This window comes from Hordeum vulgare, chromosome 5H (genome assembly GCF_904849725.1).
Source record: "Hordeum vulgare subsp. vulgare chromosome 5H, MorexV3_pseudomolecules_assembly, whole genome shotgun sequence".
NCBI lineage: Eukaryota > Viridiplantae > Streptophyta > Magnoliopsida > Poales > Poaceae > Hordeum > Hordeum vulgare.
Genome location: NC_058522.1, coordinates 299152682 through 299168453, shown reverse-complemented (window position 1 = coordinate 299168453; position 15772 = coordinate 299152682). Strand labels below are relative to the sequence as shown.

The 15772-nt window shown below is 44.4% G+C and overlaps 1 protein-coding gene across 1 annotated transcript; it reads left to right on the top strand.

Moving 5' to 3' along the window:
- The first annotated feature begins 2629 nt into the window (after positions 1-2629).
- On the top strand, positions 2630-15361 carry LOC123400122 (RING finger protein 10). The gene is made up of 9 exons (XM_045094533.1): positions 2630-2893; positions 3588-3631; positions 3758-5008; positions 5102-5190; positions 10426-10528; positions 10599-10703; positions 14398-14521; positions 14867-15022; positions 15117-15361. The coding sequence occupies exons 1-9, from the start codon at positions 2731-2733 to the stop codon at positions 15275-15277; spliced, it is 2196 nt and encodes a 731-aa protein (XP_044950468.1). The 5' UTR covers positions 2630-2730; the 3' UTR covers positions 15278-15361.
- Positions 15362-15772: the final 411 nt, after the last annotated feature.

Below are 15772 nucleotides of genomic sequence, written 5' to 3'. Positions count from 1 at the left end.
GAATTGTTGGGGAATTATTACGAAATGTAAGGATGGAAGGAATTGTGCATGAAAAAAGATGGATGAAAGTGTGCATGAGATGTATGACATCTCTACATGCACTATAAAAAAGGAATTGCTGACTATTGAAGGGAGGTTTGAGTGCAAACCTGTTCGGTGAAGAACAATATAAGGGAAAAATATGTGTAACCTCACATCCTTGCCATCGGCACCAAGTCTCATTTTGTCATTGTTGTGTGACTGATACTTAGCATTTCAGAGTATGCAGGACTGCAAATCATACAACATTAATGATTCCATTTCCAAAAAAATTACAATGACATAAGAAAGTACCATAACGAGAATTACGCCTTTAGGTTCATCAGAATAACCCCCTGGAAAGCAACCAGTGCAAATGAGCACATAACATGAGATAAGGAAGAACTTCACAAGAATGGAATAGCATACCTGACGAAGCACAGTCAACAACTTACACACATTTCCCATCAAACGTGAAGCAAGTGTTGCAAAACACAGCTATGTCCAGGTCCTAGTATCCAAGTTTCTTGTACAAAATTCTTGTATAATGACTAAGTACGGTGATCCTCATAAAGAGGAGTATCTTTGTAAAATCATTCGCTTCAAGTCCTCAATGTTTGAAAAGTCTCAAAAGTACTTCAAATGAACTTCGCTTCATTTAATCTTCTCATGGACTACCCAATACAACTCTCTTATCTTCTCTTCACCAAACTATTTTTCTCAAAACAAATCTTTGTCTTCATAAAAGAACTTCTTCATTGGGACAAGACTCTATCTTGCCAAGCAAATTAATTGTTAGGAATATAACAAAAATATTCTTGAACAAATCAAGGGACTGTACTTACATCAAACCGATACAATCCTGGCAACAATTTCAGAAAATAAACTATTATAGGACATGGGTGAATACGTAAGACAAGGTAGCATAAGCATTTCCAGATTAGTTAATCACACATTTTAGTGACAAGAATTAATCACTGAAGCACATGAGCAGACTACAATGACTGGAGCATTTTCATTGAGCCTAAACGCTAATGCACAAACATGGTTGCAAACCGACATCACACCAAATCTGAAAGACATGCTCACAACATCTCTTCATCATAAAAATGGCTGGGAATTATACCAAGCTTATGCAACAACCATGTAGATAAGCGTACAAAGTCCTCTTTTTCTATATTTCATATTATCATTGGAAAACAAGGCCAAAAGTTGTTTGCCAATTGAAAATAAATTATGCGAATACATAAAACCTACCTGGTGTAATAATCCTTTGGCAGGTACACATCCCGAACAAGACCAAACCTTTCAAAAGGAACTCTAAGATCCTCCGGCCTGCCACAGTTAAGAAAACAAAACCAAGGTCAATACCCTTGCAAAGTGAAATATTCTTCTTTCTTGAAAAAGCAGGTCATCAAGAAAGCCGTATGTATCCATGCCAGAGTTTTTCTACCTGCAGCTTAATGAGATGTTGTGGACCAAGAGGCTTCCTGAACCCTGCTCCCTCCGTCCTCCATATCCCCTCCTTGGGGGACTTCTACCTCTGCCACCATATCCCCTCCTTAGGGGGCTCCGATACTGGGTGATGTTCCTCCTCATTGCTTTGCCTGTAAGTAATACAGTTAAAAGATGTTAGGTGTTGGATGCTATGGCATGAAGAGTCGTAGATTGCAAACACCGAAGAAGGTAATGATGTAATATTATAGTTTGTTTGGTCGCACCACACAAAGCACATGGATTTTCTTGATTAAGACAAAGCAAAATCTGCAAGAGGTTGAAAGTTTCCCGTGGACTTGCAGGCAAGCTAGCGCATAGGAAACTTTTCTATGATTTCCAATCCCACCCTGTCCTCTCCTTCCTCGTTGGACGCGTCGAGCGGGTTGGGCAGGGCGTCGTGCAGGTCGACGAAGACGCGGGCCCCGGCGGCGACCTTGCGCAACGAGCCGACGGAGCAGGAGGAGATGAGGCGGCCGAGGTCGAGGCCGAAGACGATCCCCGACGGCGCGGCCTCGAGGGCCTCCCGGTGCGCGCGCTTGGACGGGCGCAGAGGCATGGCACCCCGCTCGGCTCGGGGGCGGCCGCGAGCGCGCGGGGCGGGGGCGGGGGACCGAGCGGCGCCGGGAGCGGCGGCTAGCGCCGGAGCAGGAGGAGATGAGGCGGCCGAGGTCGAGGCCGGAGACGATCCCCGACGGCGCGGCTTCGAGGGCCTCCCGGTGCGCGCGCGTGGACGGGCGCAGCGGCGCGGCACCCCGCCCGACTCGGGGGCGGCCGCGAGCGCGCGGGGGCGGGGGCGGGGGCGGGCGCCCGAGCGGCGGCTAGCGCGGAGGGGGGGGGGGCGTCGGGAACAACGGCTAGCGCGCCGCAGCCGCCGATGCCGCGATTGTGTCAGGGGAAGGAAGGAGAGGGGAGACGTGGGAGGCGATTGTGTCAGGAGAAGGAAGGAGAGGGGAGACGTGGGAGGTGGATCCACGAGATGTTTTTTTTCTTTCTTGTGAGGTGGGATCGAGAGGTGGGATCGATTGCTGCGACGACACATCTTGCTTTAATAGTAGAGATATGTCCTGTTATATGCCAATGTAATAAAGTCGCCATAACGGGACCTTTCCAAAGAAAAAAGTGTATAAAGGCTTCGCACCTCCTTCCCCGTGCCGGAGTTACCGGTGCCCCCCCTCGCCGCCGACCAAATTCACCCACGAGCTCCCGCGCGGGTTCATGTCCATCTCCCCTACAGAATCCACCAGAGGATCCCACCCGCCCGCTCCGCGCGCCTCGAACCCTAGCCCCAGCCATGGCACCGCCCCTCGCCGCGGCAGTCGCTCTTCCACTCGGGCCTCTGCCGCCGCCCTTGGCGCTGGCATGGACGGCGCAAGCACCGGTGAAGTTTCTCTCGGTCTTCTCGCACGCTCCTCCCCTTCCATGCCTTACATCGATTGGCCGGTGTTGTGGGTAGATCTGTATTGGGTTGGTTAACTGGTCGATTAGATGCTGCCAGGCTGCCGCTAGGTTTTACTTCTGCAGCACTGGCTCCATGCTTCGGGTGAAAGTTGTGGTAGTACCTATATTTGATAGATTGAGAGTTAAGCCTCCAGCTCTAGGGTTAGAGCTTTTGACTCTGGGGATTGTGCTAAACTGAGCCTTTGGTTTGTTGACATGGATCCAGTTTTCCATGCTTAAAGCTTTTGACTCTCCATTTGGTATAATATGATAGCTCAACGGTAGCCGAGGATAACTATTAATAAGCTTTAAGGGATTCAGTTACATAATTATTGCTCTAGATAGTGCCATTTTCTGTAAAGCATAGTTACTCCGTTTATACGACTAGCTGTAGGCTATGAGTCTCTGTTATGTAAGGCTGTTAGCATGTCCATCTGTTTCACACGTACCCCAATATACTCTTGATAATGTCTCATGTCAGCATGCTGATTGATAAGTATCTGCTTCAGTCTCATAAGTTGTCTACATGGCATATGCTCTACAGTTGCCTTTCTTTCATGGTATTGGCCCCGCCCTCGCTAATCCCTAGACCTTCCATTTCCAGTTTAATGCTAACAATGGGATATATTTTGCAGACTCAGTGGGTTTTATTGGACAATCTGTTGATACATCCCAAGCGGTAAAGTTTTTTAAGAACATCTGAATTCTTTAATTTAATTTAATTCAAGTTACCTGTTTTCAGCTTATGTACAGCCAACTTTGTTTTCTGCTCTCGGCTTATCCATGCGAATGAATTCAATCCCAGGTAGTTGGATTTAGAATATCTGGTGAAGAGGATGATCCATATGCCCAAGAGGTTAGTGATGTTTCTGTATCCCAGTCTTCTGGACAGGGGAGTTTGGGTCTCACAGTGCACAGTGGCGGCTCAGTTCAGGCAGATGTTCAGAGACTTGAGTTGGCGGGGTCCCTGGAGATTCACCATCATTCTGATGGACTTCAGGGTAATGGAGCTCTGATGGCTTCTAGAAAGAATCAGGCTGTGAATGCAAATTATCTTCTGAATTTCCAGTATGATCCTATTTCTCGACTGCAGCCTCATGGCCCTAGAACATATCCACCGAGAAGGCAAAGGAAGATTAAGCCTTACAACAAGGACTTGTTCCTCCAAGCAAATTTTAAGTTTGTTGTGTTGGATACTGGAAATTATCAGATTGATTCAATGGATCCTGATAAGATGCTCCAGTGGGAAGATATCATCTGTGTAAGATATTGTAGCCCTTCTGAGGTGCGATGTCCCATTTGCTTGGAAAGCCCGCTGTGCCCACAGATTACATCATGCGGTCATATATATTGCTTTCCATGCATTTTGCATTATTTACTAATGGGTAAAGAGGATTACAAGGGTGACTGCTGGAAGAAGTGCCCACTGTGTTTCATGATGATATCAGCAAAAGAGTTGACCACCATTTTTGTCACTCAACTTCAGCATTTCCATATTGGTGACAATGTGACCTTCGCACTTCTGGGGCGGTCAAAAAATTCGCTCACTCCTTCTCTTAGGAATTCGTCTAGTGAAATTTCTTCTATAGACGAAGATCCTTGCAATGTTTTCTCCAAGTTCATTTTGACATCTGATGTTGAGCTCTCCGTTAGAGGGGCAAAATCAGATCTCAGTAATTGGTTGCAGATGGCTGACTTGGGCCTTGTTGATGACTTGGAGAAACTTCCATATGTTTCCGCTGCTTTGGAGCAACTGGAAGAAAGGATGAAATATTGGTCTGAGTTCAGATATTACAGTAGCAGCCCCCCTCTAAAAAATAGCTTCTCTTCTATCTCCAGTAACAAATTAAAGAACTTTGGTAATCCGAAGACTTCACATGCGAACAGTGGGCATAAACTCTCCCCTGTTTCAGATGGAGATATTATCACCGGTGTTTCAGGGCTTTCTGTTTCACCCCGAAAGATTAACTCCAATAAGGGAGTGCCACAAAAAATGGAAGAGAGACGCGCTGCATCGGTTGATTCAAATGAACAAGACTTGTACACATTTTACCAGGTTTGTGTCATGCCTGAGACTATGTGATGATGATTCTCCCAGCGCTAAGGTTTGATGTTTACCAAAAAAATGAATTTGAAAATCTTGTTGCAGGTGATTGATGGTCAGCACCTAATTCTTCATCCATTGAACATGAAATGCCTTCTTAACCATTTTGGAAATTCTGATACGCTTCCACCAAGGTAATATAGGATTTTTTATTCCCTAACGCCTGGAAACCCAGACGATCCGTTGTCATTATTTTATTGCTATTGTACGACTATTGTAATGGTTAGATTGCATCCTAATGATGAATTTTGAGATATTAGATTTGCTTGATCTGATAACCAGTCTTGCTAGAACTTTTGAAGTATTCGATTTTGCACTAGATATAATTCATTTTGCTTGATCTGGTAACAAGTCTACAAACGAAGTTTTGGCTCCCTTCTCATTGGCAATGTTCAGGATATCGGTAACTGGTATCATATCAGTCAAGTGCTGAGTAGGGTTAAATAGGCGAATCGGCTAGTTAATCGGTCGATAAATCAGTTAATTGGAACATGGCTCATTGGTATAGTACGGGAGCTTGCTGGCATGTGAAAGGAGGATGGATTTAGCGACAAGAAATAGGTTCTTAATGGAGGGGTTAGTGCCGTCCATGAGCCTAGTGGCTTTGTACTCCCAGGTTGAGTCAATTTTATTACCCTTTGAAACCCAAGACACCACTTAAATAATGTGGCGTGAATGCTGTTTGGTTACGGACATGCTCTGGGGCTTGGGCCTACAGCAACATGCCTGACCTAGAAGAATCCATGAGTTGTAGCTGTTTGAATGCTCCAGAAGAGTTACTGGCTAATATTTCTTTATCAGAGAAAAATGAGATATAAAGCAACATGCTGTATTGGATTTGCCCGAAGTCGAAGGTAAGAAAAACATGATGTTTAGCACACACTGCGATTGTTTGGAATGAAGAAATCATATATATGATCATATAATTATACACATGATTCTAATTGTACGAAATTCCTATAAAAATCCGTTTTTCCAAAGAAGCCCCAACTCTTGCAGTTGACAGAACGAAGGTTCTAAAGACTAGAACATATAAAACTAGCTAAATACCCGTGTCACGGGACGATGAAACATATATTAAACAATTAATCAAACAATTTTCTCTTATCATATTATGTCTCTCACATGTTGACCGAATGACTGATGCACGATGGCTATGCGGAACACACCCAGCTTCCAGCATCTATCATCTCGCACACCCCTCTAGGCCCCTTCCTTCCTATTCCACGTCACAAGTTCATTGCCATATTTTCTTCGTCTGTCAAATCCATGACATGGCTTATCACCTCTGCTGAAGAATGGCCACACATTGTGCACCTCAATAAACTTGAGCTGGGAGGATATGCCCTGTTGTCGCACAATACCTACAAAAGGTATAAAGATATCAGGCTGACATGCTAAATCAAAGGTTGGAGACTGGAGTCCATGCAAAAAATATTGTAATCAATTCGGTCATAGGATTATCTTCCTTCCACAAAATTAATTGTTCCACAGCTTAACTAGCTAATTCCCAGCCAAACCCCCAGACCTTGGAAGCGGTGGTGGTTACGTTGTTGTTGCCTGCGTGGGCGGGGACGACAACAGCGAGTGTTGGTGGTTAACCTTGTTGCTACCTGTGTGAGCCAGGAAGGCAGCCGTGGGCGGGGCCGGCATGTCCAGCATCATGAGCTCTTCATGGGTCATTGTTGTATACACAAGAGCTCTCCATGGCTCTCCATGTGATGAGTATCATGCCTTTTGTCACAAGTAAACCTAAGAAATTCGCTTGTGGTGAAAGGTTACTTCTGTTCGTGCGAAGAAGTGCATGACCAAATCTAAAATTGCCTTCTGACCTTTGGATTAGAGGAAAAAGTTACTGGAGAACACAAGCCACAATGAATTTACCAACGCGGCCGGAGAGGTTATCGATCAAGGCGACCAGAGGCCTACATGGACATCGTTAAAACCTCGGACAAGATTAGAAACATGTATCAATTACTGGAGCAAACACTCACATGATTACTTCATATTACCTGAACATGAGGGTGGTGCAATTGGTGCTACCGATCCAATGTTCATGAACTCTGATCAAATACGAGCCACACCCTGGTGCATATTAGTTTTACTCCTGCCATAGAAGAGAGATGGTGACATGAAACACACATGTACAAACAAACAGATCCCTTAATAGCGCAAGTGCTGATGAAAAATAACTTCATGCTTCTTTCGATAAACAGGATTACATACAGGAAGGTAAAATGTTATGTACTCTGGTAATTAGTTTCTAGCAAGGTATGCTGATGGTGCTTTGATGAGGAGACACCAGTGATGGCGACAGGTATTACGTTTGGGAGAGGGAGACTGGTTAGTGGGTTAGATGGAGAAGCAACTGCAGTCGGCTGAGAGGACATCCTTTGGGAAGAGAACGCGACGATCTAGGAGATATACATGTTTGTTGCGACTTGGGGGCGAGCAAGTGCTACCAAGGAAAGAAAAGTAAAAGGAAAGCCGATATGGCCAAAAAATTGATACAGTAGTAAAAAACCAGAAATTAGGCAGGAAGTGTGGTATGGGTTTGAAAACAAATCGGTGGGGGTTGAGGGAGCTGGAGGCGAGGAAGTGAAGTACCAACTCCACTTTAATACTACTATTGTGTGTTTCTTCCACAAACCACTGCATCATTTATTCATGTATGTGCTACATACAAAAAGGCACGTACAACACATAGGAGCAGTGGGGCGCTACATATGGCTACTGTGTTGCTCCCTCTGTCTCAAAATGTAAGACACTTGACTTTTTACAGTCTTCAGTACACAATTTTGACCATGATTTTCATCATTTATAATATGCCATCAAATTAGTAAAAAGGACATATGGCATAGAAGTATTTTGCTCAAGCCATATACTACCACATGTTAGTGTTCATTGGTCAAAATTTTAAAGCATTGATTGCACAGAAAATTTTAAAGCATTGATTGCACAGATACTTGTGGGCCTTTTATATTTTGGAATGGAGGGAGTAATTCTCCATGGTACTTAGTTCATCCGGTGCGCTAAATTTGGAGACACTGGAATTATTCTTTGACAAGTGTTCATTTAAATTTTGGTGTGTTAAAAAAAAACCCGCAAGTATTCTATTCTTGTTTTGGATATTTTTTATTAATCATTTTTTTCAATATTAGGTATTATGAATTGGAGTTTTTGTTGGATATTAACAGCTTATAAAGAAAATCTCCTTTTATGAGGTCCTGCAGTTAACCTATGCTATTGTGTTGGTTAATTTATGTTTTGGCCAATAGCGCTGAGTGCTAGATCCAACAATTTTGTTAGTACTCGAGGGTCGGGGACGAGGTGGGGTCGAGGTGAGTCGTCAGGCGGATCGCGGCCCTGATCGATCGATGATACCCTAGATCAAGAACAACTATGGGGAATGGGAATTATGGTGAATCGAGGGTTACTTGGTAATCGCGCTCCAAATTCATAAATCCGCCGGACTGTTGGTGTCTGCCGTCTGCAATCCGCCAGTCGTCGAGCTACTTGGTGAGGTATCCGCCCTATCTCGTCTCGCTCCCATAGTCCCACCATTGATGGATAAACACCCTCCTCATCGCTGCCGCTTGGGAATCTGATGCATACTAGTACTAGGGAACATATAGATTGCACAAGGGAGGAACGGTTGGATGGGCAAACAAGAGGAGTGCTGAACGACTCATGGCTTAGAACGGGATCGGGGACTAGAGCTCTGCAGATGAAGTAAAGAAGAAAGATTTGGGGATAGTTACGCTTGGTGTGAAAGAAAATGGTAAATGAGAAGATCACGCCGTAGACGGTTGACTTGTGGGGTCATTTTTTCTGGGAAAGTGGGAAGAGAAATAAATCACCACCCAGATCATAATCTTTTCAGGCGGGAATGGCGGGATCTCTCTTTGCATCCATGGAAAAATCACCATGACCCAGAGTCATCGACCCAAAATAGTTTGGATCGTGACCCACGTTCCCAATTGACGTCCCGGAGATGTATACCCCTTGTCGAACCTCGATCCGGAGGGGTGGTGAACCACGACCCGCGACCACGTTCCTCGACTCAGGCGATCTTGATTCCTGGCAACTATGGTCACCACCCCAACCTCAATGTATTTGTGCATCTAAGTGTGGCACTAGGATTTATATAAATGTATTTGTGCATCTAAGTGTGCCACTAGGATTTATATAAATGTATTTGTGCATCTAAGTGCGGCACTAGGATTTATATAAACGTATTTGTGCATCTAAGTGTGGCACTAGGATAAATGTATTTGTGCATCTAAGTGTGGCACTAGGATTTATATAAATGAGCAATAAAACAGTTGATGGGCACATGTGATGTCTGAGCTGTATTTTACTTTGTGACTTCTCTTCATCACCTAAGAAGCACGGAGACACGGCGATACGCATACGGGGACACAGGATACAACATTTTCCAAAAACAACCATTTGGGGATACGCTGAGTATATAAAATAAAAAAAATACCATGTAATATAGAGTTAAGATTTTTTTAATGGGAATCAGAATAGAGAATACTGCTCCTCCAGAGTCCCTAACAGCAAGCAGAACAAGTAACAACAGTCAACAACTAATCAGTATTCAGCAGCAGCTCAAGTGTTCAACAGCAAAAAAAGCAAGCAGCAACGGTAGGGCCGCGGGGGGAAGCAAGCAGCAGCAGCAGCAAGATGGCTGCGTGGGGGAAGCAAGCAGCACTCAACATCAAGAAATCAGTCACAAGATGGCCGCATTGGGAGAGCCGCTTAGGGGATATGGCGGCGTCGGCGTCGAGTCCCACCGACGGCGGAGTCTGAGTCCAGGAGGCGGCGGCTCGGTCCCTGGAGGCTGGAGCAAAGCCATCTTCTGTACCGCTGGAGGTGGAGGAACGCTGGAATCTGCCCAATGTTAGGTTTTCTATCGGGCCGTTATTGGGCTCCCGAGTCCCAGCTGTGTCCAAACCGTATCTGGGCAGTATCCTGTCCCCCCCCCTTTTTTTAAAGTTTGAAAGAGTGGGATGCTGCCGGATACGCGTATCTGGCCATGTCCTCGTGTCCCGTCATACTAGGACGGCCATACGACACTTCAAGCCGTGTCCGTGCTTCTTAGCCCTTCACCAGCGAGGCAATGCCAGTAGCTTGAAGATCTTGATTTCTGTGGGAGTTGTATGTGGTCTTCTGGTCAAATCAAAAGGTGTTTGTGCTTTTACTTTATAAAGTTGGAGTGGTTATTTATTATTAGCGTTGCCTCTGTATGTGAACTGATTTATTTTGCATGTCTAATATGATATCAGATTCAGGTTGAAGAGTGTTTTTGTGTGAGTTCTGAGTGCTGCTTGTGTTATCTAATGTTACTGTCCCACCTTGTACAGAGTGACTGGAAAAATCTTGGAGTTGGAAACTATAACACAGTCTGAGGCTTCAAGAAAACGCTACCGCTTCTTAAGCCACTTCTCATTAACTACAACGTTCCAGGTATATCTGGTGAGCAAATCTAGTCTTGCTTTTGATCCTATTCTGACCTTTTATAATGCAAATGTTACAGTTCTGCGAAATTGACCTGAGTGATATGCTCCCGCCTATCTCATTGGCTCCATTCATGGATGAAATCAAAAGGCGCGAGAAACAAAGAGTGCAAACTGCCAAGAAGGTCTGATCTATTGTTTGCTGTTTGATGCTTTTGTTGTTTTGTTAAAAAATCATCGTGCATCTGTGATTATTTGTGGGGGGTCGACTTCGGAAAAATGAGTTCCTGGTAGCAATTGGGTTTGTAACTGCAATGATGAGTCCTAGCACTCTTGCAGTGTTACATGTTTTTGGATCTCGGCTCCCGTTTCATATAGCCTTTGCCTGGGCAAATTCTAGTTAACTGCAGAAAGAAGCTTATCTTGCCGGTACTCTGATTACATATTTATATATGGCTGTGCGCTCGCTGGTTGAGCCCCTTACGCCCTTACATCAAATTCTGGTGTGTTACTGTGTATACATTCCTGAGTTTCATCACTCCTTGATCCTTGTACTGATCCAAACAAAAACAACAACAGCAACAAAGCCTTTAGTCCCAAACAAGTTGGGTAAGCTAGAGGTGAAACACGTAAGATCTCGCGACCAACTCATGGTTCTGGCACATGGATAGCAAGCTCCTGTCCATGGCTAGTTCTTTGGTGATACTCCAGTCGTTCAGATTCAGATCTCTTGTTACAGACTCCTCTCATGTCAAGTTTGGTCTATCCTTACCTCTTTTGACATTATTAGCACGCTTGAACTGTCTGTTATACACATATACACTGGAGCTTCTGGAGGCCTGTGCTGAATATGTCCAAACCATCTCAGAAGATGTTGGACAAACTTCTCTTCAATTGGTGCTATCCCAATCCTATCTCGTAATCATCATTCCGGACTCAGTCCTTCCTTGTGTGGCCACACATCCATCTCAACATGCGCATCTCCGCCACACCTAACTGTTGCACGTGTCGCCTTTTAGTTGGCCAACACTCAGCATCATACAACATTGCAGGTTGAACCGCTGTTTTGTAGAACTTCCCTTTTGTTAGAGTATATATCCTTTTCGTATTTACCCTATTGTGTAAGGGGTTTCTTGCATATCCTACACCTGTACATGTATATATACACCGGCCTATGGCCTCATGGGAATACAAGTTGCATATTTCTATCATGGTATTAGAGCCTTAGGGTCTCTGCTTCTCCACCTCTTGCCAATTCGCCGTCACCGTCTCCCACGGTTTCCTCACCTCGCATGTCACCGGATTCTGCACCTTCATACCCGGTGACTTCTTCGTCTCCACCCCCTGATTCTATCTCGACAATTCCTCCTCGTATTCTTCCATCTTTTCCTCAGCATTATACTTGTCGTTCACGTAATGTGGATGCGTCTACTGATGTGTCGTCCTCCTCCTCTCAACCTACCTATGGCTTGCATCCTCGTCCGCTTTTCGCCTGTTGATCGCCTTGGTTTTTCAACCGCTGGTGCCGTTGTTCTTGAGCCGACTTCTTATCGTGAGGCTATTGTTCATCTTGAATGGCAGTTTGCGATGGCAGAGGAGATTGTTGCTCTTGAACGCACGGGTACATGGGATCTTGTTTCTCTTTCTCCAGGTGTTCGTCCCATCACTTGTAAGTGGGTCTACAAGGTTAAGACTCGCTCCGATGGTTCTCTTCAGCGTTACAAAGCTTGTCTTGTGGCTCGTGGGTCTCAGCAGGAGCATGGTCGTGATTACGACGAGACTTTTGCTCCTGTGGCCCATATGACCACTATTCGTACACTTCTTGCCGTAGCCTCTTCACGCCACTGGTCTCTCTCAGCTTGATGTTAAGAATGCCTTCCTTAATGGTGAGCTACGCGAGGAGGTATATATGCAGCCACCACCTGGGTATTTTGTTATTGATGGCATGGTATGTCGTCTTCGTCGCTCTCTCTATAGCCTTAAGCAAGCCCCCTGCGCCTGGTTTGAGCGTTTTGCCTCTGTGGTGACTGCCGTTGGGTTTTTAGTGAGTGCTCATGATCCAACATTGTTTGTCCATCTTTCACCTCGTGGTCGGACTCTTTTTCTTCTATATATCGATGACATGATCATCACTGGCGATGACATGATCATCTTACTGAGCAGTTTCTTATGTCCGATCTTGGACCTCTTCGCTACTTTCTTGGGATTGAAGTCTCTTCTACCTCTGATGGCTTTCTTATATCTCAAGAAAAGTATATCCAAGATCTTCTTGCTTGTGTTGCTCTTACTGATGAGCGAATTGTCGAGACTCCCATGGATCTCAATGTTCACCTTCGTGATACTGATGGTGACCCCTTGCCTGATCCGACGCGTTATCTTCATCCTGTTGGGAGTCTTGTCTATCTAGCTGTCACTCGTCCGGATATGCCCCTTTCGCCTTCCTTCGTGTCTAACCGCCGGTAGAGGTCCTCATACGCCCGACCCCTTGCTTCACTCAGAGCTCACTTTGCGGCCTTCTTCGCCATCTTGTACTTCTCTATGTTGTCCGCACTCCTATCCAGGTATAGGCATCTATACTGAAACACTCTTTCTTCTCCTTAATAGCCTTCTGGACATCATCGTTCCACCACCGGGTATCTTTAGCTTCGCTTCTACTTCCCCTGGACACTCCAAACTCCTCTAAGGTCACCTTACGAATGCAAGTCGCCATCTTCATACACATATTGTCTGCATCGACTCCTTCCTCCCAAGGGCCCTCCTTAATGACCCTCTCCTTGAACGCTTGGGTACCTCCCCCTTGAGCTTCCACCACTTCGTTCTGGTGACTTTGGCATGCTTGTCCCCCTGGACACGAATCTGGAAGCGGAAGTCAGCAACCACAAGCTTATGTTGAAGGGACAACACTCTCTCGAGGTATCACTTTACAATCTAGGCACACACCCTTGTCTTCTCTTCTCGAGAGGATGAAATCTCCGCCTGGACTATCTCATCTGATTTTCAGTCTATATCAAGCAAATAGGTCTCTTGTCGAGAAAAAATAATGAAAGAAAAGGAGATATCCACACCTAACAAGTACTCCCTCCATCCCAAAATTTTTGTCTTAAATTTGTCTAGATATGAATGTATCTAGTCATGTTTTAGTATTTAGATACATCCATTTCTAAACAAACCTAAGACAAGAATTTTGGGGCGGAGGGAGTATTCAACACCAAATTAATGGGGATATGTACTAACTAAGTTTAGCTTTGTAAAAGGTGCTCTACAAACAATGCTGATGTATTCCATTTTTTAATTTAAATTTGGATAAACCTGATATGTGAAGTGAAAAAACGGAGGGAGTAGTTGGTAGGTAGCCATTTCTGCGAAATTGGTTTCTGAAGCAACCAGAGTCCTATTCAATAGTAAAATTGGTACACCCAATGGTTTTGTGTGTGCGTCTCTTTTCTCATAGTTGAGGGAAGCTAAAAAACGTTTCTTTGACCATTGCTGCTACATATACTATGAAAAACTTGTTGTAAAGGCACATAACTATCAGTCATCTTAGCAATGGCATGTACTCCCTCCGTCCCAAAATTCTTGTCTTAACTTTGTCTAGAAATGGATGTATCTAAATACTAAAACTTAACTAGATACATTCATATCTAAACAAATCTAAGACAAGAATTTTGGGACGGAGGGAGTACAAAAAGTCCATTATTTATTGCTCAATATATTTTAAAACTTCAAATACCCATCCCGGTAATCCTGGGCCTGCTACTGCTTAAGATGGAAGCTCACGAGTTTAAATTTATCAGGAATAAGATGAGTTTAAATTTATCAGGAATAAGATAGATCTAAAATTTTAGACATCTCATGCATGACAATCTTACTGTTTTCTAGGAAGAAAAGGACAGGGTGAAGGCCGAAGTAGCCGCTGCTGCGCAGGAATCTGCTATGCGTTTTGAATATACAAATTTCTCTCGTACTCAGAGCGATGTTATGTTCTCTCTCGATGACTTTGAAGGTAAATTTCTAACTCATTATATGTCCTAGGTTGCGTTCACAACTGATATATCCAGCATGTATGGCTTCTACTCCCTCTGTACCTAAATAATTGTAGTTGGGGAGAACTAGTCTAGTTTTCCCCAACTACAATTATTTAGGTAATTATTTAGGTACAGAGGGAGTAGAAATTTGGCCCACCTCAGCTAGATTGGATTTTTTTGTTTTGATAGGAAGCTAGATTGGAATTGATAAAGACAAGTCCTTATATATATAAGTACCACTCCTATATTCCAATATTTTGTGTTTTCATCATGTTTGCAATTCTGCATGAGTGCCTTACACATGGATATGTTCTTCACTGAAGCTCTGGGAAATAATGCTGGACCATCAACAAGCCCACCGGCCAGTGAACGTAAACTTTTCTCCGATGTTACACGGCTTGGTTTCGCGTCTGCGCAAGACTCCCCTCCTCTTAGAGCTGAAACTGGAGACACCAATAATGAAATCACGAGGGATCAAGGTACGCCCCATCATAACCAGTTCTTTTTACACATATATAATTCTGTAATCTGTACTAATAAAATCGTCGCATAACTGTGTTGCTTGTTGTGCAGGGCCGGTAGCAGCGTCTTCCATGTCCTTTGCCAGCATCCTATCTTCTACTAGAGCTGCTGCGGACAGCAGAGGTGAGATGCCTAAACCAAATGGAGTCGGAAAGGCGGGCAAGAAGCGCACCAAGGTGCTTTTATCGACAGGCGGTGGCCGCCGATACTAACGAAAACTACACTGGAAAACATTTGGTCATTTCCGTTGTACCTCATGAACAATCTTGTGTATAATACGGAAGTTGGATTTCTTAGTTGGTGTTTGTACATAGTATCTTATTTTTGTGATGCGACTCCTCCGCCCTCCCCCCCCCCCCCCCCCCCCTCTCTCCCACATCCTCTCTTTATGGAAAAATAAGGACCCCCCTTATCGCCAGGAGTGGTGGCATTTCGAATGTTTTAATGACATTTTTAGTTGTGTGTGGGGTGGTAGTCTCTCAAAACCATATGCTCAAAACAGCGACATTTTCTGGGATAAATTCAAAACTGTCATTCTCCCAGAAAATGCCACGTCGTTCCGAAGAAATTGTTGCCTTGGACACAACTTAAACTGTCAGAAATTGTTGCCTTGGACACAACTAAAACTGCCAGCAAAAACGTTTCTGAAAAATTGTAGGCCGAAACTATGAAAACCAGCCCACCTCTGGACACGTAGTATTTGAACC

Bases quoted from the DNA above. Each gene is read 5' to 3' on its own strand.
- LOC123400122 (XM_045094533.1), top strand. From the start codon at position 2,731: ATGTCCATCTCCCCTACAGAATCCACCAGAGGATCCCACCCGCCCGCT. The intron at 5,009-5,101 runs GTTTGTGTCATG...ATCTTGTTGCAG, and splicing joins ACTTGTACACATTTTACCAG to GTGATTGATGGTCAGCACCT. The intron at 10,529-10,598 runs GTATATCTGGTG...CAAATGTTACAG, and splicing joins CATTAACTACAACGTTCCAG to TTCTGCGAAATTGACCTGAG.